General features: G+C 40.5%; 2 protein-coding genes across 2 annotated transcripts; one reads left to right on the top strand and one right to left on the bottom strand.

Annotated features, from left to right (window-relative positions):
- Positions 1 to 8,047: 8,047 nt before the first annotated feature.
- LOC114271899 (uncharacterized) lies at positions 8,048 to 8,542 on the bottom strand. The gene has a single exon (XM_028213565.2). The coding sequence runs from the start codon at positions 8,540 to 8,542 to the stop codon at positions 8,048 to 8,050; it is 495 nt and encodes a 164-aa protein (XP_028069366.2).
- A 4,639-nt stretch (positions 8,543 to 13,181) lies between these two features.
- LOC145822104 (uncharacterized) lies at positions 13,182 to 16,597 on the top strand. Its single transcript, XM_082918697.1, has 2 exons — positions 13,182 to 13,932; positions 16,368 to 16,597. The coding sequence occupies exons 1-2, from the start codon at positions 13,182 to 13,184 to the stop codon at positions 16,595 to 16,597; spliced, it is 981 nt and encodes a 326-aa protein (XP_082774823.1).
- The last annotated feature ends 7,921 nt before the right edge of the window (positions 16,598 to 24,518 follow it).

Raw genomic sequence — 24,518 nt, 5'->3', positions numbered from 1 at the left:
ATCAACATAGCCTCTGAAGGAGAACCCATGCGTCTTATCTTCATTTGCAAAGATCTTCCAGCAGAACAAAGGAGGCCCCTCATCGAGTTGATCAGGAGGTATTCGGACGTTTTCGCATGGACATATGAAGAAATGCCAGGGTTAGACAAAGATGTTACCATGCACCGTTTGAACGTCATTCCCCTGGCTCGCCCAGTCAAGCAAGGGGTAAGATTTTATAAGCCCGAGGTGGAGCTCAACATCAAGGACGAAGTGGTGAAGCTGCTTGGAGCAGGGTTTATCAAACCCATCCAACACCCCACCTGGCTTTCTAGTATCGTCCCAGTTATCAAAAAGAATGGTCAAAGTCGAGTGTGCGTCGATTTCAGAGATCTAAACAAATCTTGCCCCAAAGATGAGTTCCAACTCCCAAACATAGATACCTTGATTGATTCAGCGGCGGGGCACTATATGTTCTCATTCATGGATGGCTTCAGCGGCTACAACCAGATCAAAATGGCTCCAGAGGATGCCCCAAAGACAGCATTTCGCACTCCTATAGGTAACTTTTTCTATATTGTAATGCCTTTTGGATTAAAAAACGCGGGAGCAACATACTAGAGAGCTATGACAACCATCTATCATGTTACATTGATGATTTGGTAGTGAAATCTAAGGAGGAAACCAGTCACCTTAGAGACCTTCAAAGAGTCTTTGAACGCTGTAAGAAATACAGACTCAAAATGAACCCGCTTAAATGCGCGTTCGGAGTCACTGCCGGCAAGTTCTTTGGCTGCATCATTCACGGCCATGGGATAGACCCCGACCCAGCAAAGATCGCCACCATCAAAAATATACCACGACCTACTAATCTAGACGAGTTGAGAACCTTCCTTGGTCAGGCATCTTACTTGAGATGGTTTATCCTAGCTATGGCCGAAATAACACAACCCTTCAATTCATTACTAAAGAAGGACGTCAGGTTCATTTGGAATGAGGAGCACCAACAAGCATTCAAATGAGTGAAGTCAGCTTTAATTTCCCCTCTCTCTATGTGTCATGACCCCAAACCGCCCCTACTAGTTTGGTGCCGTGATGGCCAGTAATCCGGGATTACTGAAGGCTAACCTCCAAAATCCACACACAAACAGAGTATTAATATACATAGGGCTCACGAGTGCGGAAGCAATAATTTAAAAAAAAATACAAGTGGTCCATAAGAGCAGTGCATAAGTTACATGGAATGGCATACAACTTTACATAATATTACAACTTGGATACAAATACAATAAAGTACAAAATACATTTTACATCTTGATCAAAAGGCTTCTCCAGCCAACATGTGTACATTACAAGCATTATAAGCTGAGAAGCATAATTTTCAAGATTGCCGACATGAATACAAGTTAAGTCGACATAACCAAAAACCCAAAACAAGCTTGCGAGTCACACCTAGGCGTCACCGCCTTCCTGCTCATCACCAACATATATATATAGAGAGGGTGAGCTTGGATACTCAATGAATGGTATAAGAAATAAAGGGGTTTGCATGACTCGTATTCAAAATCTTTATCAAACAATACATAACATAATTACTGCAGATCAAAGGATGAACCAAGTCCATCTAGCAAATCTGCCAAGTTCCAAGGATGCTTACTAACATCATTATAATACAAGTGATGACATCTCGGCAAACAAAACCCACGCGGTAAACCGTCAGTGGCAAACAAGACAAGACAAGGCAAGGCAAGGGAGATATCCCAATTCAATGGTGTCGTTGCATTATAGTCCCCAGACACTAAGGACTTATGTTATTAATGCTTAGAGTCCCTTAGCACGTACTGTCACACCCCTAACTTGCCCCTAAAAGTTCGGGCATGACCCATTCAAAAACAGACATATAACCTGGTATATATAGCATATGGGGCCTTGTCGGAAGCACAAAACATTAAAAGAATACTAAACCAAACAAACTCCATTGAGCTATTTCTAACATGTCAGGATCTCATACATCATATGCATCATAATAGGTCGATAGAGTCCAAAAAAATATATATATATTTCTTAGCAGTACTTATACACAAACGCATATACAGACCCAGCCCTATAATCGGGCATGTAATAAAAACTGTTGAAGTTATATACATTCAACCTTGGAAGGATAACCAAGAAGTAAGCCAATTATCTCAATAAACTTCACAAAATAAGTGGCCTCGTAAGTGCTTGGATACACGAAGGTTGACAAAAGAAGCCGGGTGTCATGGGTTAGGATTGACCACCTGGTTGGTTGCCTACAGAAACAGACATAACAAAGAGTAAGCCGGGCTCAGTGAATAGTAGTACATAAATGAAACAATGCTCAACTTGAAACATGACATATATCAATATATATGGAAGTGCAGAGGTCACATAGTTAGCCTGATTCTGTGTTCATCTTATAACGGCCTTAGGCCCAGTCTTGAACATAACAGCTTGACATATCACATGTTAAATCATAATGGCTTGAAGCCCTTGAACATGGTGGCATAATGCCCTTGAACATGGTGGCATGATGTCCTTAAACATGGTGGCACAAGGCCCTTAAACATGGCGGCATAAAGCCCTTAAATAGAGTGGCATTACGCCCTTGGATAATTTGGCATTAAGCCCTTAAATATACTTATACGAACTCAAGAGGTGTCTCACACGGATTCTAGAGGTGGCTCACGTCGTAGCACTTAGTTCCGTGTAACACTTTGTTTCATATCACAACAACTTATATTGAATGGTCGTAGGCCCAGAGTCTTATAGAAAGAAGGTACTTTATCTTTCCCATTTCTTTCTTTACATACTTGAACATTAACATACATACTTGAAACATTAACATGGTTGCATACTTGAAACATTAACATAGTTGCATAAACGAGATGCTAATGGAAATCCTTAGCCATATGTAAAGCGGATAATGATAATACTACTCACAGTGTTGTGATGATGTGCTTGTTCCTCCCAGAGTGTGCCCTGCACACATTCAACCTTTACAATTTAGTTTCCTTTTCATATCAGATTACTTTCTGTTTCGTTTTACTTCGAAGGAATTTATACATATTAAAAGGCATCAATTACATATTCCGACAACATTAGAGGGTTCTACACGCAAAACGGAGCGATCCACGTTTTTCAGCATGGGCCGCACGTGCGGCTGTGAGCCCCGCATGTGCGGCAAGCTCTCCCGCACGTGCGGCAAAATGTCCCGCACGTGCCTTTTAGACAGTGGCCAAGCCCCTGTTTTTCACCATTTCCCGCACGTGCGGCCATAACTCCCACACGTGCGGCAGCACCTCCCGCACGTGCGGCCATGACCCCCGCACGTACGGCGATTCTGCTCAAAATTGTTCGAAAATTCTTACAAAATCCTATCTTTTGGAAAACATGAACAAGGCTCAAAATAACTTTCTTAATTGGTAAAACATGACCCAAATTCATTTGAATACAGTGACAATTATATACATCAAACTAGTATACTTTAGTTCAACATACACAAGTCCATAAGAGTTCTTAAACTCTCACCCACAATCCAATCTCCTTTTTGCATCAACATCACATATACCATCACATATATATATATATATATAAGGTAAGTTCTTCATGATCTTTCATGAGAAAGTAAGAAATCAAAGCTAATTTCTCCACATACATATATAAGCAACTTAGCTCAAACTCATTCAATGGATAAAACATGATCCAATTACACCTTGGGTTCAATTATCATGGTTGTATCACCCTCAAATTCAAGAGAGGAATTATAAAAAAAATAGACAAACTTACCTTGAGTTGAGATCTCCCAAAGTCTCTCTCTAGGTTATTCAATCTCTAGCCTTTATTGAAACTCCCTTCTCATTTCCCTCTACTCTTACTATCCTTTTCCAGGAATTATGTTGAACTAAGTCCAAAGCTTAATGAACACATACATATTTATAAGAGCTATAAGAGCTAATAAGACAAAAGTCAATCGTTTAAACATCCGAAATTGAAATTTCCCAAAAATACTTAATATTACCTAAAAATTATGCTAATCACATGTATAAAATCAATTTCAGATAATTAAGCCTTTAAGGCCTCCAATTTCGATTCAAACCTTCTAATGTAACAGATACTTTTCTTGTTGAACAGATAGACATCCTTAATCATATGGTTCACTTGCTTAATTTAAATTTCCCATAGGATTTCACAGTAAGCATTCAAATCACAAAATAGGATCCGAAAATATAACAAAGAACATGTACGAGGGTCGGCTTATTACACTCTCCCCCCCTTAGATAAGTTTGGTCCCCCAAACTTGTTTTACCTTAGAGTATAAACAAATGCGGATACTGATGTTGCATTTCCTCCTCTCTTTCCCAAGTTGCGTCGGTTCCGTAATGTTCCTGCCATTCCACTTTTACCATTGGAATTTCTCGGTTTCGTAATTGTTTCACTTGTCGGTCCAAAATACGGATTGGTTTTTCCTCGTAAGTTAACTTATCATTTAGCTCAATTTGGTGATAATCAATAACATGAGACAGATCCGCAAGATACCCTCAAAGCATAGAGACATGAAACACATTATGTACTTGACTCATATTTGGCGGGAGAGCAACTCGATAAGCTACCGGACCTACCCTTTCCAAAATTTGAAAGGGACCAACATAACGGGGTGTTAACTTACCCCTTTTCCCGTATCTTGGATGGCCTTTCATCGGAGTAACTTTTATAAAGACGTGACTGTCCACTTCAAATTCCAAATCTCTCCGTGTGTTATCCGCATAACTTTTTTGTCTACTTTGAGCCGTTTTTAATCTTTCCCGAATAACTTTAACTTTTTCAGTTGTCAACTGAACAATTTCAGGCCCTATTAAGGATTTGTCTCCAACTTCAGCCCAACATACGGGAGAATGACACGGTCTTCCATACAAAGCTTCATAGGGTGCCATTGCAATACTTGAGTGGTAACTGTTGTTGTATGCGAACTCTACCAGCGGTAAATGGGTTTCCCAACTTTCTTGAAACTCTAGCACACACATCCAGAGCATATCTTCCAGAGTTTGTATCGTTCTCTCGGATTGACCGTCAGTCTGAGGATGGAAAGCTGTGCTGAACTTTAATTCTGTACCCATGGCTTCTTGTAAACTTTGCCAGAATCTGGAAACGAACTTCGGATCCCTATCCGATATAATCGAGACCGGTACACCATGCAGTCTAACAATTTCATTCACATAAATGACCGCCAGTTTATCTGCATTGTACTGAGTCTTCACTGGTAGAAAGTGGGCGGACTTAGTCAATCGGTCGACAATGACCCATATAAAATTCATACCCCGAGGTGTCCGTGGTAATCCCACAACAAAATCCATGGTTAGATGTTCCCACTTCCATTCCGGGATTAGAAGGGGTTGTAATAATCCTGCTGGTCTTTGATGCTCCGCTTTCACTTGCTGACATTGCAAACACTTAGAGACGAAGTCTGCAATCTCCTTTTTCATGCTTGGCCACCAAAAGTTTTGTTTCAAATCCCGGTACATTTTAGTACTTCCCGGATGCATAGAAAATCTTGAGGCGTGTGCTTCTTCCATCAATTTCCATTTAAGTTCCAACACATTGGGGACACATATTCGATTTTGAAATTTGAGTACCGAATCTACTAAACTGAACCCCGATTGTGGTTTTGTCTCTAACTCATCACATACCTTTTTTAGAATGTCATCCTCCATTTGATGTAACTTGATCTCTTCAAGTAAAGTCGGTTGAGCCATTACCGCTGCTAGTACTGTTTCCTGTCCATGTATCTTAAACTCCACACTCATTTTATCCAATTCACTTACCAATTCCTTTTGTTCCGTAAACAGGTTGGCCAAATTTCCCATATTTTTCCGACTAAGAGCATCTGCAACCGTGTTGGCCTTACCAGGATGATAATGGATCTGTAAATCGTAGTCTTTAATTAACTCTAACCACCGACGTTGCCGCATGTTCAATTCCTTCTGGGTAAAAAGGTACTTGAGACTTTTGTGGTCGGTGTAAACTTCACAGGTAGTACTATACAAATAGTGCCGCCATATCTTTAAAGCAAAAACTACTGCCGCGAGCTCAAGATCATGTGTGGGATAATTCTTTTCATGGGGTTTAAGCTATCGTGAAGCATAGGCGATAACCCTTCCACCTTGCATAAGCACACACCCTAATCCTTTATGGGACGCATCACTATAAATTACAAACCCTTCGGTGCCAGACGGTAAAGCCAGAACTGGAGCTGTGGTTAGCTTCATCTTCAATTCCCGGAAAGCAGACTCCCGCTCTTTTGACCATTCAAATGCAACTCCCTTTCGAGTCAATTGTGTAAGTGGCACAGCAAGTTTGGAAAAATCTTGAACAAATCTCCTGTAATAGCCAGCTAAAACCATAAAACTACGCACTTCAGTCACATTGGTAGGAGTCGGCCATTTTACAATCGCCTCAATTTTGTGTGGATCAACAGAAACTCCTTCCTTTGTGATAATATGCCCCAGAAATGCCACCTCGAGTAGCCAGAATTCACATTTCTTTAGCTTTGCATACAATTTCTTTTCCCGGAGGGTTTGAAGAATTAAGCGAAGATGGGTCTCATGAGCTTCCGCATTCTTTGAATAAATGAGGATATCGTCAATAAAGACCACCACAAATTCATCCAAATAGGACTTAAAGACGCGGTTCATCAAATCCATAAAGGCTGCTGGGGCGTTAGTAACTCCAAAGGGCATAACCAAAAATTCATAATGACCGTACCGAGTTCGAAAAGTTGTCTTCTCAACATCATCAGCCTTGACTTTTAATTGATTGTATCCAGACCGTAGATCAATCTTAGAAAAGACCTGTGCCCCTTGAAGCTGATCAAATAGATCATCGATTCTTGGCAATGGATACTTATTCTTGATCGTGACTTTGTTAAGTTCTCTGTAATCGATACAAAGCCGGAGTGTTCCATCCTTCTTCTTTACAAACAAAACTGGTGCACCCTACGGAGATACACTCGGACGGATATATCCTTTGTCCAGTAAATCTTGCAACTGCATTTTCAATTCTTTCATCTCGGCTGGCGACATTCTATACAGAGTTTTAGAAATGGGATGAGTTCCCAGTGCTACTTCAATTGTAAACTCAATTTCACGGTCTATTAACTGCCCTGGTAATTCTTCTGGAAAGACGTCCGGAAATTCACAGACAACTGGGATCATGTCGGTATTCCCATTCGCCACTTTCCCCTCTAGAACACTACATAAGTACCCCTGACACCCTTTCTGAATTAATTTACAAGCCCTTGCTGCGGAAATTAAATAAGGTGGAGAAGTCACTCCATGTCCCTGAAAGGTAGACCCTGACTGTCCCGGAGGGTGGAAACTGATTTGTTTAGTCAAACAATCGATAGTTGCACCATATTCACCCAACCAGTCCATTCCCAGAATAATATCAAAATAGGCCATATCAAGAGGTAACAGATTGGCATATACCCGGATATCCCCGAGTTGGAGTTCACAAGCAGCATATACAGAAGTACAAATCATAGGGCCTCCCAAAGGTAAGACACACACAACATATAAGACAGTTTTTCTTCAGTTTTATCTAAATTAGGAACAAATAGTTTCAACACAAAAGAGTGGGTGGAGCCAGAATCAAATAATACATGAGCGAAATGACCATGAACAATAAATGTACCTGACACCACTGTTGCCGTATTTTGTACATCTCCCGGAACCAATGCGAACACCCTGCCTTGTCTCACAGTGTCTTTATTATTAGTAGGTTTAACAGTTGTCTTGGTGTTGGAAGTTGGTGCAGACCCCGCTGAACTTGTAGCGGTTCTATTATTACTTTGTTGATTTCTTTGAGGGCAATCCTTGATCAAATGACCCGTCTTACCACACTGAAAACAGGCTCCAGACTTCCGATAGCACGTTCCACAATGTTTCTTCCCACACTCCGGACAAGTCGGCATTGAATCCTGACTAGGGGTAGAAGTATTTGAACTCCCAAAAGTTTGCTTCTTGTTTGGTGGAGTAGGTGATCCCTTCGACCATTAAGTATTTTGCCTCTTCCCTTTCCATTCCGAAATTCGACTCTGAGTAGCAAGATTCCCTTCCGCTATAACAGCCCTCTCCAACATATCCACGTATGTGGGTAACTTCAACATGTTGACCTTATCCAGGATAGCGCTCCGCAATCCCCCTTCAAATTTACGCGCCTTCTTATAATCCGTGTCCACCATATGAGGTGCGAACCGAGCTAATTCCGCAAATTGGGCTTCGTATTCGGCGACGGTTTTGTTCCCTTGCCTGAGAGTTTCGAATTCTGTTACCTTCTTATCCCGCATGCTTTGAGTGAAGTACTTGTCATAAAACAATTCTAAGAATCTGTCCCATGTCAATCCTTGGTGTACAGTTCTCGTAAGCATCCACCATCTGCGTGCCTCATCCTCAAGAGTAAAGGCAGCCAGTTGCACCTTTTGAGCTTCTGTGCAGGGAAAGACTTCGAATAACTTCTCTATTCCCAACACCCACGCCTCAGCTTTCATTGGTTCTATTCCTCCTTTGAAGGATGGCGGTTTCATCTTTTTAAACTCCTTAGTAAGGGTGATAGTCCGGTCTTCAGCATGGAAATCTTGTACTGCCGGTGGAGGTACCGGTGGTGGTGGTGGTTGTGGCTGTTGCTGTTGTTGCCGTAGGGTCTCCGCCATTTCCATAATCATTCTCTCCATTCTATCCAGTCGTGCAGAAGTAGCATCTTCTGTATCTTCTGTCCTTGTTCTCACCATTGCCTACACAATAATCATTTATGCATAATAGACATATTTCAAAAGTGTTAGCATTATCAAAGTAGACTTAACGTTGCAATCACTCTTTCATATACTTTCAGGATGTCATGCAAGATGCCTAAAGCTTTTCTAGACACCCTGAAGCTCAATGGATCCGTGTGTGAGATAGCAACTCGTGCTCTGATACCACTTGTCACACCCCTAACTTGCCCCTAAAAGTTCGGGCATGACCCATTCAAAAACAGACATATAACCTGGTATATGTAGCATATGGGGCCTTGTCGGAAGCACAAAACATTAAAAGAATACTAAACCAAACAAACTCCATTGAGCTATTTCTAACATGCCAGGATCTCATACATCACATGCATCATAATAGGTCGATAGAGTCCAAAAAAATATATATATTTCTTAGCAGTACTTATACACAAACACATATACAGACCCGCCCTATAATCGGGCATGTAATAAAAACTGTTGAAGTTATATACATTCAACCTTGGAAGGATAACCAAGAAGTAAGCCAATTATCTCAATAAACTTCACAAAATAAGTGGCCTCGTAAGTGCTTGGATACACGAAGGTTGACAAAAGAAACCGGGTGTCATGGGTTAGGATTGACCACCTGGTTGGTTGCCTACAGAAACAGACATAACAAAGAGTAAGCCGGGCTCAGTGAATAGTAGTACATAAATGAAACAATGCTCAACTTGAAACATGACATATATCAATATATATGGAAGTGCAGAGGTCACATAGTTAGCCTGATTCTGTGTTCATCTTATAACGGCCTTAGGCCCAGTCTTGAACATAACAGCTTGACATATCACATCTTAAATCATAATGGCTTGAAGCCCTTGAACATGGTGGCATAATGCCCTTGAACATGGTGGCATGATGTCCTTAAACATGGTGGCACAAGGCCCTTAAACATGGCGGCATAAAGCCCTTAAATAGAGTGGCATTACGCCCTTGGATAATTTGGCATTAAGCCCTTGAATATACTTATACGAACTCAAGAGGTGTCTCACACGGATTCTAGAGGTGGCTCACGTCGTAGCACTTAGTTCCGTGTAGCACTTTGTTTCATATCACTACAACTTATATTGAATGGACGTAGGCCCAGAGTCTTATAGAAGGAAGGTACTTTATCTTTCCTATTTCTTTCTTTACATACTTGGAACATACTTGAACATTAACATACATACTTGAAACATTAACATGGTTGCATACTTGAAACATTAACATAGTTGTATAAACGAGATGCTAATGGAAATCCTTAGCCATATGTAAAGCGGATAATGATAATACTACTCACAGTGCTGTGATGATGTGCTTGTTCCTCCCGGAGTGTGCCCTGCACACATTCAACCTTTACAATTTAGTTTCCTTTTCATATCAGATTACTTTCTGTTTCGTTTTACTTCGAAGGAATTTATACATATTAAAAGGCATCAAATACATATTCCGACAACATTAGAGGGTTTTACACGCAAAACGGAACGATCCACGTTTTTCAGCATGGGCCGCACGTGCGGCTGTGAGCCCCGCACGTGCGGTAAGCTCTCCCGCACGTGCGGCAAAATGTCCCACACATGCCTTTTAGATAGTGGCCAAGCCCCTGTTTTTCACCATTTCCCGCACGTGCGGCCATGACTCCCGCACGTGCGGCAGCACCTCCCGCACGTGCGGCCATGACCCCCGCACGTGTGGCGATGACCCCCGCACGTGCGGCGATTCTGCTCAAAATTGTCCAAAAATTCTTACAAAATCCTATCTTTTGGAAAACATGAACAAGGCTCAAAATAACTTTCTTAAGTGGTAAAACATGACCCAAATTCATTTGAATACAGTGACAATTATATACATCAAACTAATATACTTTAGTTCAACATACACAAGTCCATAAGAGTTCTTAAACTCTCACCCACAATCCAATCTCCTTTTTGCATCAACATCACATATACCATCACATATATATATATAAGGTAAGTTCTTCATGATCTTTCATGAGAAAGTAAGAAATCAAAGCTAATTTCTCCACAAACATATATAAGCAACTTAGCTCAAACTCATTCAATGGATAAAACATGATCCAATTACACCTTGGGTTCAATTATCATGGTTGTATCACCCTCAAATTCAAGAGAGGAATTATAAAAAAAATAGACAAACTTACCGTGAGTTGAGACCTCCCAAAGTCTCTCTCTAGGTTATTCAATCTCTAGCCTTTATTGAAACTCCCTTCTCATTTCCCTCTACTCTTACTATCCTTTTCCAGGAATTATGTTGAACTAAGTCCAAAGCTCAAAGAACACATACATATTTATAAGAGCTATAAGAACTAATAAGACAAAAGTCAATCGTTTAAACATCCGAAATTGAAATTTCCCAAAAATGCTTAATATTACCTAAAAATTATGCTAATCACTTGTATAAAATCAATTTCAGATAATTAAGCCTTTAAGGCCTCCAATTTCGATTCAAACCTTCTAATGTAACAGATACTTTTCTTGTTGAACAAATAGACATCCTTAATCATATGGTTCACTTGCTTAATTTAAATTTCCCATAGGATTTCACAGTAAGCATTCAAATCACAAAATAGGATCCAAAAATATAACAAAGAACATGTACGAGGGTCGGGTTATTACACGTACGGACTTCCAAACTTTGTGCTACAAGTGCTTATAGTCCCTTAGCACGTACGGACTTCCAAGAATGTCATCAAACAGGATATGTATATATATATATATTTTTTTTTCCAATTAGGAATAACCATTCATGCTTACAAATACTTTTCAAAACGAAGCAAAACAAGACTTTATCAAAGCATTATAACATAGCTTTATTAAAAATACCACTCATTTAGTTCTTCAAACGTCGGGGTCGAGGCAAGTCCAAACCCTACAAACACATGGCAAAGTCTATTGAACGCACTCTCAAACAAGTTTCACATGCATGCAGATGATCTCGGCATTTCCCAAGACTAAGTCAAATCAAAACAAACACAATTCTTTATCTCGGAAAAACATGCTGGGCGACTACCAGGTCTAGGCCGAGGTTCTACATCCCCTGGCCGAGGTGTGGCCTCGATGGTCACATTCAAAGGAATGAAGTCGGGAAAAATCTGGGTTTCCCTTTCTTGAAGAACAAGATGAGCATGAATATGAGGAAGATGAATGCAAAGATCGTGATTTGCTATTACAATATTTGAGATTTCATGCTATGAGTTCAAAAACATGGACCTGGGTACCCATATTCAAGGATCTAGTGAGAACAAACACAAAAACACAACACTTAATGCAAATTTTCAGATCAAACAAGACCTTTCTTTCAAGAACACATGAACACCATTTTCTCTTTCTAAAACCAACTTTAAATCGATGCATGACATGCAAAACGGGTTCGATCATGCAATGCAGCTAGATGATCAATAAGAATGACAAGAGTAGATCGAGAATCTAACCTCAATACACGAATCTAATGGTTTGATCTCTAGGAATCAAGCTCAAAACCCACTCTCTCACTCTAAACTTCTTCTTCTTCTTCTAGAGCTTCTCTCTCCTCACAAACAAAGACATATAGCAAATGATACATTTCTAAGTCTGCTGGCTGACTTAACCCCCTACAGAGGCACGTGGCAGCGGCTGGTTGGTGCTACACAAAAAGGTGACTGAGTGACAAGACAAAACTATGACAAAGTGTGTTCAACAAGCAAGACGGCATGGGCACTCTGGCGAGTAAGGATCTCGGCTAATAACAAGACATCGGCAAATAGGGAATAATGACCTCGGCTAGGAAGGACGACATTTGACTAAGCTGTGCCACACCTTGGCCTAGATGTGCCACACCTCGGTCTAGGTCATACCTCTCCGGGACAAGATCACTTAGGTGCAAAGGTAACATCTCGGCCTAGATGATTCACACCTCGGCCTAGATGATGACATCTCGGCCAATATGTCAGGGCGAAGGTGGAGGTCAAACAAAGTGGTTCCAAGGTAATCCTAGACGGAAGACGACCTCGGCTAAACTCACACCAAGCAAGGTACAAAACATGCTGAAACACTTAAACGAACAAGGACAAGACTTGAAACGCAAGCTTACAAGACAGAATCACATGAATGCATATGAGTATGGTTAGGATAGCGTGAGGGTTATTACACTATGACTTCTCCTCGGCCAGCAAGGCCTTTACTCCTCTACATCACTTCTACACCAAAATCAGTCGGAGCTCTGCTCGCCCAGGAAATTGACAGACTCAAACGACCCGTGTACTACATAAGTAGAGTCGTCCAAGGAGCTGAGATCCGATATTCCCCCTGAGCGACATTGCCTCGCCCTAGTCTTTGCCACTAAAAAGCTTCGCCATTACCTTCTTTCTTATCCGATCCATCTCATGACCAAAAGTGATCCCATTCGCTTTCTCCTCACTAGACCAGCGCTCTCCGGCAGGCCAGCTCATTGGCTCCTATCATTAGCAAAATATGACATCACTTGCAAAGCTCCCAAGGCCATCAAGAGTCAAGCACTTGCCGACCTCTTGGCTCACTTCCCTAGTAGAGAACATGAGCCTCCCTCGGATGAATTGCCAGGAGATGAGTTCCAAGCTGCTGAAGTAAACACCGAAGGAGAATGGAGTTTGAGTTTCGATGGATCGTCCACCTCTAAAGGGGGAGGAGCTGGAATAGTCCTTATTTCCCTAAATCAAACTGAAGTCAATTTGTCATATAAACTGGATTTTAAATGCTCAAACAACGAGACGGAATACGAAGCCCTGATATTAGGGCTTACGGCAGCACTCCACCTAGGAGTAAGTCTCCTATGCATCAAAGGTGATTCTAATTTGGTGGTTAAGCAGACCAATAGAGACTATGCTATCAAGGAGCCCCCTTTAGCGTCATACAAAACCATTGTCCAAAGGTTGACAGACAAATTTGACATGGTAAGGATAGAACACGCTCCTCGTTCCAACAATCGACACCCAGACGCCCTTGCTACCTTGGCTTCTAAAGTAGAATTCGCAGAAGAATCAACTACGATAGAAGTTCTGAAGCGCTCCATGCCGTGCTCGGTAACAACTATTCTTCCTGAAAAAGAACCCGCTGACTGGAGGGCCCCAATCATCGATGAGCTCCGCGCCCCCTCAGGTAAACTACCTTTGTGTGAAATCAAACACTTTACGATTTACCAAGGAGTTCTCTACTACAGAGGGCCTAGGGGTTTGCTAGCACGATGCATCAACTTTACCGAAGCCAAGTCTAAGCTAGAAGGGGTTCACAATTGTAACGTCCTCAAAATAATACAACAAACCCACCTACATTGAAATGTATTGAAATACAAAAGACCAACATTCTTCTATTCATCAAAGTAGTTCGTACAACAGTATTACATGTTATTAACAAAGCAAATGCCCTACGGGCTTACAGCTTTCCAAGTTAACACTTGGTTACAAGAAAATAGAGTGCTAACTCAAACACATATTAAGCCCTTGGCCTGAATTACATGTAATACATCAAGAAAATAGACAACAAAAATGTCTGTCTGCCTCTAGCCTCCCAAGCTATGTCCTTGGAGGTGGCATGCTACCTGTACCTGAAATGATGTTCCCATATAGGGTGAGCCACAGCCCAGTAGAAATACACTAAACCAATTATAAACAATGACTAAAATAATAGCATTCAACAGATGGTCCACACTTATATTCCCACTTGTACCGTGTTACAGTTTCATGACAATCATATCCAAGTTGCATCTCACTTTCCGTTTCTTATCCAATTCTCAATTCATACTATAGTTCAGAACCCAGCCAAACAACTTATATGAGACAATAACTCATCTTTAACATTTTTTTCCATTTCTAGCTATATCAATACTTCAATTGATAAACACACAAGCTGCATCCACACTTCAAAGGATAAGCATATGAGTTATATCAACACTTCAAAAGATAAGCATATGAGCTGTATCAATATTTCAAAAGATAAGCATATGAGCTATATCAACACTTCAAAAGATAAGCATATGAGTTGTATCAATATTTCAAAAGATAAGCATATGAGCTGTATCAATTTCCAGTTTAGAGGTCCAGCCCCTTTCTTCCAATAAACCGTTTGGTTTAGAGGTCTAGCCCCTTTCTTCCAATAAACCTTTTGGTTTAGAGGTCTAGCCCCTTTCTTCCAATAAACCGTTTGCACAAAACAACGTATATATATATATATATACACATCGGTAGTATACATAATCAATCAATACATAAAGTTAATGTATTCTTTCAACCGTCATACTCTATGACACAGCCAATTGATTAGTTTTAGTTTGCTTAATCATCATGCATTGTCTACAACAATCAAAACTACCCTCCACCGGTAGCCCAAAGCAATTATTTCTAAACAGAAAATAAATGCACTTGACGGATATTGTAGTCAACATTTCAATTCGGTGAGCGATAAATGATTCAACTACACCCTTTAATCCCATACATTCCCAATCTCGACTTTCTCATTTCAATTCCTCATTTCTCACAATTGATTATACAAATTAATTAATCAATGCAATTAGGGCATTTTCCATAATTAATATTGCAACCCTAAGGTTTCATTTTCATTAATGTTTCAACATTAATTCCATTTCTCCATGCCAAACATGCATATAGGTTTTATATATTTAAAACCTCAACTTTTGTAAAAATACACAAAGGCCTAAACTTTCTCAAAATTACCCAACAGCCCCCAACGTATCAAAACACTAAAATTTAACGACAAAGCTCATAAAGAGGAGTAGGATATCCCTACCTCGAATGATGAAACCCAACGAAGAAGATGAAGAAAACGAAAATGCTCCAAATCCCGAAATTTTCAGATTAAAAGATAGCCCTCGACGATCAACACAACTTTTGTAAAGGTTGGAGGTGAGAAAACAACTCCTACTAGATCAATCCTAAGAGAGAAGTTAGGGTTTTAGTGAGAGGAACTCTCAAAATAGCTTTCTGGAAAAGTAAGAGAGAGAAAGGATGTTGAAAAGTGAACAAAAAAGTCGGATCTCGGCTTTATATAAAAGTCGCCACGCTCGAGCATGGAAACCCCCGCTCGAGCGTCACTCACAGACTCCCGCTCGAGCGTCCAACCTCTCGCTTGAGCGGCGGATGCACACTCCCAGAACTTTTACAGACATGGTCCCCGACGCTCGAGCGTTAAACTCCCCGCTCGAGCGTCAGACACAAACTCCCGCCCGAGCGGCCAATCCCCTGCTCGAGTGTCTACCACTGCAGACGAAATACTAGATGGGTGATTTTCCCGCTAGAGCGCCAACACCCCCGCTCGAGCAGATAAGCAACAACAAAGGCCCGCTCGAGCGTCAAAAGCGTCGCTCGAGCGAAGAGACCAAAAACCGGGCAAAGATTTTACGTTTTAAAACACAACCAACTTATTCCCAACTTGCCTAACACAACCCAAAACTCGAACACAAAGAATAAGGGATAGAAAGAGGATAAGACAACAGCACCCTTACGGAACCGAGTTCGGATTACAGTTAAACACAAAAAGGAAAAACCGGGATCGCTATAACAATCGTTCTTGCGGAACAGGAGACGTGAGCCTCTACAGGAGGCTACAACGACAGGGATATTATTGGCCTACTATGGCCAAAGAAGCAAATGACCTTCAGGGAAAGTGCACCAAATGCCAGGAATTCCCTCCAAAAGCTAAATGCAATTTCGCAAAAATCACCTCTGACTGGCGTCAGGTGTATATAGATTACCTCAAAGAAGCGTCATTGCCGCCAGATCGCTCTACCGCTGCAACAATCAAGAAGTGAGCTTCAAAATTCTTTTTGCAGGAAGGGCAACTTTTCAGGCATGGCTTTGACGGAAAGCCTTTACGCTGCTTATCGGGAGCAGAAATCCATAAAGTTTTAGAACTTGCTCATGGGTCGGAGCACCAAGGTGGAGCCAAGCTATTCCAACACTGCTGGAAATTTGTGTTAATGTATATAATAAGATAGTGGCATGTATATAATATGATAGTGGTGTTGGTGAAGGATAGTGGCATGTATAGAATATGATAGTGGTGTTGGTGGTAGATAGTGGCATGTATATAATATGATAGTGGTGTTGGTGAAGGATAGTGGCATGTATAGAATATGATAGTGGTGTTGGTGGTAGATAGTGGCATGTATATAATATGATAGTGGTAGATAGTGGTAATATATAATATGTAAGTGGCATATAATGGGTTATAATGATATTTGTAATATCTCCTATATAAGGAGTGTCATTTGGTCTTGTAAGATAAGAAGTTTTGAATATAACAGAAATATATTCCTTCTTCCTCATATTTTCGGAGTTCTTCTTCCTCATATTTTCTAAGTTGGTATCAGAGCAAAAAAAAACACAGCAGCCCTAAAACCGTCATAGCCATGTCGGAAGTCACGTCCGAAACCACTTCAACCCCTGCCGCTGCCATTCCGGTGAAAACGTCCAACTCTCACTCTGTCCAAATCACCACCATCTGCCTAAATGGTGATAATTTTCTCCGCTGGTCACAATCTGTCCGGATGTATATCCGTGGGCAAGGAAAGATCGGTTACGTCACTGGTGACAAGAAGGCTCCTGCTGTTAATGATCCGCTGTTCGACAGTTGGGACGCTGAAAACTCCACGGTTATGACATGGTTGGTCAATTCCATGGAGGAGGATATAAGCTCTAATTACATGTGCTATACTACTGCACAAGAATTGTGGGATAATGTTAGTCAGATGTATTCTGACCTAGGAAATCAATCTCAAGTTTTCGAATTAACTTTAAAGTTGGGAGAGATTCGTCAAGGAGATGATTCCGTCACCAAATATTTCAATTCGTTGAAAAGGTTGTGGCAGGATCTTGACATCTTCAACACATACGAATGGAAATCGGTTGACGACTGCAACCACCACAAGAAAACTGTGGAAGACAACCGTATTTACAAGTTTCTTGCCGGCCTCAACATTGAGTTCGATGAAGTGCGAGGAAGAATTATTGGCAGACCTCCTCTCCCATCCATTGGCGAAGTATTTGCCGAAGTCAGAAGGGAAGAGAGCCGAAGGAGCGTCATGCTTAAGAAAAAAGGTACTGGTGAATCAATTGAAATTTCTGCTTTAATTAGCGATGCTGCGGCCAACAAGGCTGCAAATTACCAGCGCAGGTTTGATGATAAGCCACGGGTCTGGTGTGATTTTTGCAACAAGCCTTGCCATACACGCGAAACGTGTTGGAAGATCCATGGCAAACCTGTCAACTGGAAAAGCAGCAAACAAGGAGAGAAAAATCGTGGCTTTCCTACCGCTAATGAAGCCGATTCAGGTCCCTTCAACAAAGAGCAGATTGATCAACTCTTAAAGCTGATAAAATCCAACTCCTCATCCGGTACTCCTAGTGTTTTGTTGGCACAAACAGATAGAAATCCTAAAGCCTTCTCTTGCCTAAACCTCTCTCCGTGGATCATAGATTCCGGTGCCTCCGATCACATGACTAGTTTTTCCCATTTATTTAGTACCTATTTCCCTTGTTCTGGTCATGACAAAATCAGAATAGCCGATGGTAGTTTTTCACCTATTGCAGGAAAAGGATTTATTAAACTAACTGAGAAAATTAATCTCAATGCTGTTCTTCACGTCCCCAACTTAGCCTGTAACCTTTTGTCTGTCAGTAAACTATCTAAGGATTCTAATTGTCGTGTTACATTTTTTGAATCCCATTGTGAATTTCAGGACCAGAACTCGGGGATGATGATTGGGCGTGCTAGGATGCTTGAAGGTCTTTACTACTTTGATAAAGTACCTGTTAGTAATAAAAAAGCTCAGAGCTTTAATAGTACTAGTTCAATCTCTGTTCAAGAAAAAATAATGCTATGGCACTATAGGCTAGGACATCCTAGTTTTCTTTATCTGAAACATTTATTTCCAGAATTATTTAAAGGGATTGATTGTTCTTCTTTTTATTGTGAAAGTTGCATTTTTGCAAAATTTCATCGCTCTACTTATTTGCCAAAACCTTACCAGGCTTCCAAACCTTTTTATTTGATTCATAGTGATGTTTGGGGCCCTTCTAAAATCACTACTCTTTCTGGTAAAAAATGGTTTGTTACATTTATTGATGACCATACCCGCTTATGTTGGATTTATTTGATGAATAAAAAATCTGACGTGAAAAATTTATTCACAAATTTTTACAATATGATTAAAAACCAATTTCAAACCAAAATTGGTATTTTACATTCTGATAATGGAACAGAATATTTCAATGAGCAGTTGGGTGAGTTTTTGGAAAAAAAGGGGATTTTTCATCAATCTACATGTCGGGATACCCCTCAACAAAATGGCATTGCAGAACGAAAAAATAAACATCTACTTGAAGTAGCACGTGCTATAATGTTTTACATGCATGTTCCTAAATATTTATGGGGTGAAGCAATTTTAACAGCCTCTTATTTGATAAACAGGATGCCTACAAAGGTGTTAACATACAAAACACATTTTGATTGTCTCAAAACGTTTTTTCCTGACACGAGGTTGTTTTCTGATTTACCCGCCAAAGTTTTTGGATGTACTGCCTATGTTCATGTTCCCAGTCAATTTCGTTCAAAACTTGACCCCCGTGCTATAAAATGTGTTTTTTTGGGTTATTCCTCAAACAAAAAGGGGTATAAGTGTTTCGATCCTCAAACCAAAAAATTTCATGTGAGTATGGATGTGTCATTTGTGGAAACAAAATCCTATTTCCCCAACACTTCTCTTCAGGGGGAGACAAGTGGAGTAGAAGACCGTTTTTGGGATATTTCTATCCCGCTCCCCAATGTCATTTATCCTACACAAAAACCACATCTGTCTGATAATGATCACTTAGGAGAACCAAATTCTATGGTGCCTAGTCAAGAAGATTCTTGTTTAGGGGGAGAAGTACTACAAAATGATCTAAATCCTGAGCTTCAGGTTTATACTAGGAAGCGATTTCATCTGAGGAATAATGACCCGAATGTCCATCCTAATGACCCGAATGTCCACCCGAGTTCTGACATCGAAATTTTAGGTAATCCTATTCCTTCTATTTCCGACCTTGATGTTCCTATAGCAATTAGGAAAGGTGTTCGAAATTGCATTAAACATCCTATTGCAAATTACCTCTCCTATCAAAGACTGTCTAAAAACCATAGAGCTTTCACATGTAGGATTTCACACTTGTTTGTTCCAAGGAATATACAGGAAGCATTGGATGATCCGAATTGGAAATTAGCAGTCATGGAGGAGATGAATGCTTTAAGGAGAAGTGGTACTTGGGAGATAGTTGATCTACCCAAAGACAAGAAAATAGTTGAGTGTAAATGGGTGTTTACGATAAAATGTAGCGCAGATGGAAGCGTTGAGAGATACAAGGCGAGACTGGTGGCTAAAGGCTTCACTCAAACTTATGGGATTGACTATCAGGAGACGTTTGCTCCTGTTGCTAAAATAAATTCCATCAGAGTACTGTTATCTCTTGCAGTAAATTCCCTCTCTTTGACTTCTTGTCACCAGTGATGTAACCGATCTTTCCTTGCCCACGGATATACATCCGGACAGATTGTGACCAGCGGAGAAAATTATCACCATTTAGGCGGATGGTGGTGATTTGGACAGAGTGAGAGTTTGACGTTTTCACCGGAATGGCAGCGGCAGGGGTTGAAGTGGTTTCGGATATGACTTCCGACATGGCTATGACGGTTTTAGGGCTGCTGTGTTTTTTGTAGCTCTGATACCACTTCAACCCCTGCCGCTACCATTCCGGTGAAAACGTCAAACTCTCACTCTGTCCAAATCACCACCATCCTACAACCAAGCATACCTGTTTCTCCAAGGAGATCAAGAACATATTTTCTCTGATTAACGAATATACCTTCCTTGGATCTTGCAAATTCCATTCCGAGGAAATACTTGAGGGCTCCCAGATCCTTAATGTGAAATTCTTTTGCGAGTTTCTCTTTGAGGGCTGCTAACTCTGCTTCATCATTACCAGTTAAAATGATGTCATCAACATAAACAATCAAAATTGCAATTTTACTATTTTTTGAATGTTTATAAAATATTGTGTGATCTGCTTGACTCTGCGAGAAGCCACAACTGATAACTGCCTTCCCAAAGCGTTCAAACCATGCTCTTGGTGATTGTTTGAGTCCGTATAATGACTTGTTCAATTTGCATACTCTGTCGCTTCCAAGTCTCTGCTCAAATCCCGGCGGTAGGCTCATGAACACCTCCTCTTCAAGATCCCCATTGAGAAATGCATTTTTAATGTCAAGTTGATGTATAGGCCAATCTGAATTTACTGCAAGAGATAACGGTACTCTGATGGAATTTATTTTAGCAACAGGAGCAAACGTCTCCTGATAGTCGATCCCATAAGTTTGAGTGAAGCCTTTAGCCACTAGTCTCGCCTTGTATCTCTCAACGCTTCACATTTTATCGTAAACACCCATTTACACCCAACTGTTTTCTTGTCTTTGGGTAGATCAACTATCTCCCAAGTACCACTTCTCCTTAAAGCATTCATCTCCTCCATGACTGCTAATTTCCAATTCGGATCATCCAATGCTTCCTGTATATTCCTTGGAACAAACAAGTGTGAAATCCTAGATGTGAAAGCTCTATGGTTTTTAGACAGTCTTTGATAGGAGAGGTAATTTGCAATAGGATGTTTAATGTAATTTCGGACACCTTTCCTAATTGCTATAGGAACATCAAGGTCGGAAGTAAAAGGAATAGGATTACCTAAAATTTCGATGCCAGAACTCGGGTGGACATTCAGGTCATTAGGATGGACATTCGGGTCATTATTCCTCAGATGAAATCGCTTCCTAGTATAAACCTGAAGCTCAGGATTTAGATCATTTTGTAGTACTTCTCCCCCTAAACAAGAATCTTCTTGACTAGGCACCATAGAACTTGGTTCTCCTAAGTGATCATTATCAGACAGATGTGGTTTTTGTGTAGGATAAATGACATTGGGGAGCGGGATAGAAATATCTCAAAAACGGTCTTCTACTCCACTTGTCTCCCCCTGAAGAGAAGTGTTGGGGAAATAGGATTTTGTTTCCACAAATGACACATCCATACTCACATGAAATTTCTTGGTTTGAGGATCGAAACACTTATACCCCTTTTTGTTTGAGGAATAACCCAAAAAAAACACATTTTATAGCACGGGGGTCAAGTTTTGAACGAAATTGACTAGGAACATGAACATAGGCAGTACATCCAAAAACTTTGGCAGGTAAATCAGAAAACAACCTCGTGTCAGGAAAAAAAGTTTTGAGACAATCGAAAGGTGTTTTGTATGTTAACACCTTTGTAGGCATCCTGTTTATCAAATAAGAGGCTGTTAAAATTGCTTCACCCCATAAATATTTAGGAACATGCATGTAAAACATTATAGCACGTGCTACTTCAAGTAGATGTTTATTTTTTCGTTCTGCAATGCCATTTTGTTGAGGGGTATCCCGACATGTAGATTGATGAAAAATCCCCTTTTTTTCCAAAAACTCACCCAACTGCTCATTGAAATATTCTGTTCCATTATCAGAATGTAAAATACCAATTTTGGTTTGAAATTGGTTTTCAATCATATTGTAAAAATTTGTGAATAAATTTTTCACGTCAGATTTTTTATTCATCAAATAAATCCAACATAAGCGGGTATGGTCATCAATAAATGTAACAAACCATCTTTTACCAGAAAGAGTAGTGATTTTAGAAGGGCCCCAAACATCACTATAAATCAAATAAAAAGGTTTGGAAGCCTGGTAAGGTTTTGGCAAATAAGTAGAGCGATGAAATTTTGCAAAAATGCAACTTTCACAATGAAAAGAAGAACAATCAATCCCTTTAAATAATTCTGGAAATAAATGTTTCAGATAAAGAAAACTAGGATGTCCTAGCCTATAGTGCCATAGCATTATTTTTTCTCGAACAGAGATTGAACTAGTACTATTAAAGCTCTGAGCTTTTTTATTACTAACAGGTACTTCATCAAAGTAGTAAAGACCTTCAAGCATCCTAGCACGCCCAATCATCATCCCCGAGTTCTGGTCCTGAAATTCACAATGGGATTCAAAAAATGTAACACGACAATTAGAATCCTTAGATAGTTTACTGACAGACAAAAGGTTACAGGCTAAGTTGGGGACGTGAAGAACAGCATTGAGATTAATTTTCTCAGTTAGTTTAATAAATCCTTTTCCTGCAATAGGTGAAAAACTACCATCGGCTATTCTAATTTTGTCATGACCAGAACAAAAGAAATAGGTACTAAATAAATGGGAAAAACTAGTCATGTGATCGGAGGCACTGGAATCTATGATCCACGGAGAGAAGTTTAGGCAAGAGAAGGCTTTAGGATTTCTACCTGTTTGTGCCAACAAAACACTAGGAGTACCGGATGAGGAGTTGGATTTTATCAGCTTTAAGAGTTGATCAATCTGCTCTTTGTTGAAGGGACCTGAATCGGCTTCATTAGCGGTAGGAAAGCCACGATTCTTCTCTCCTTGTTTGCTGCTTTTCCAGTTGACAGGTTTGCCATGGATCTTCCAACACGTTTCGCGTGTATGGCGAGGCTTGTTGCAAAAATCACACCAGACCCGTGGCTTATCATCAAACCTGCGCTGGTAATTTGCAGCCTTGTTGGCCGCAGCATCGCTAATTAAAGCAGAAATTTCAATTGATTCACCAGTACCTTTTTTCTTAAGCATGACGCTCCTTCGGCTCTCTTCCCTTCTGACTTCGGCAAATACTTCGCCAATGGATGGGAGAGGAGGTCTGCCAATAATTCTTCCTCGCACTTCATCGAACTCAATGTTGAGGCCGGCAAGAAACTTGTAAATACGGCTGTCTTCCACAGTTTTCTTGTGGTGGTTGCAGTCGTCAACCGATTTTCATTCGTATGTGTTGAAGATGTCAAGATCCTGCCACAACCTTTTCAACGAATTGAAATATTTGGTGACGGAATCATCTCCTTGACGAATCGTTTATCCACTTCTATATGTTTTGTGCGATCATGTAGAACTGGATTATGAGCTATAGATATAGCTACTTTGTTGTCACAATAGACCTTTATAGGTGTCGGGTGAGAAAGCTTTAATTCTTCAAGAATTCTTTTAATCCACATTACTTCACAGATTCCATGGGCAACAGCTCTGAACTCTGCTTCTGCACTACTTCTAGCTACCACATTCTGTTTTTTACTCCGCCATGTAACTAGGTTCCCACCTACAAAGGAGCAGTATCCGGATGTTGATCTCCTGTCTGTAACACTTCCTGCCCAGTCTGCATCTGTGTATACTTCAACTTGAAGATGTCCATGATTCTTGAACAGTAAGCCTCTCCCTGGAGTTCCTTTCAAATATCTTAAGATCTTATAAACGGCCTCAAAGTGCTCTGCCACTGGTGAGTGCATGAACTGACTTACCATGCTGACTGCAAAGGCAATATCAGGCCGCGTATGAGACAAGTAAATCAATTTCCCGACAAGTCGCTGATATTGTTCCCTCTCTTTGACTTCTTCAGCCTTAGCAGCTTGTAACTTGCAGTAAATTTTTGCATATACGTTATTATTGGCCCACCATGGAAGCAGACGCCAAAATGTATGCCAAACGCTGCAAACCTTGTCAACTCCATGGCAACCTTATTCACGCACCAGCCACCGATCTGCATAGTTCGAGCTCACCATGGCCTT

This window comes from Camellia sinensis, chromosome 3, assembly GCF_055761805.1.
Source record: "Camellia sinensis isolate YWXY chromosome 3, ASM5576180v1, whole genome shotgun sequence".
NCBI classification, from domain to species: domain Eukaryota; kingdom Viridiplantae; phylum Streptophyta; class Magnoliopsida; order Ericales; family Theaceae; genus Camellia; species Camellia sinensis.
The sequence above is the reverse complement of the archived record's forward strand: the minus strand, read 5'-3'. Positions and strand labels throughout refer to the sequence as shown.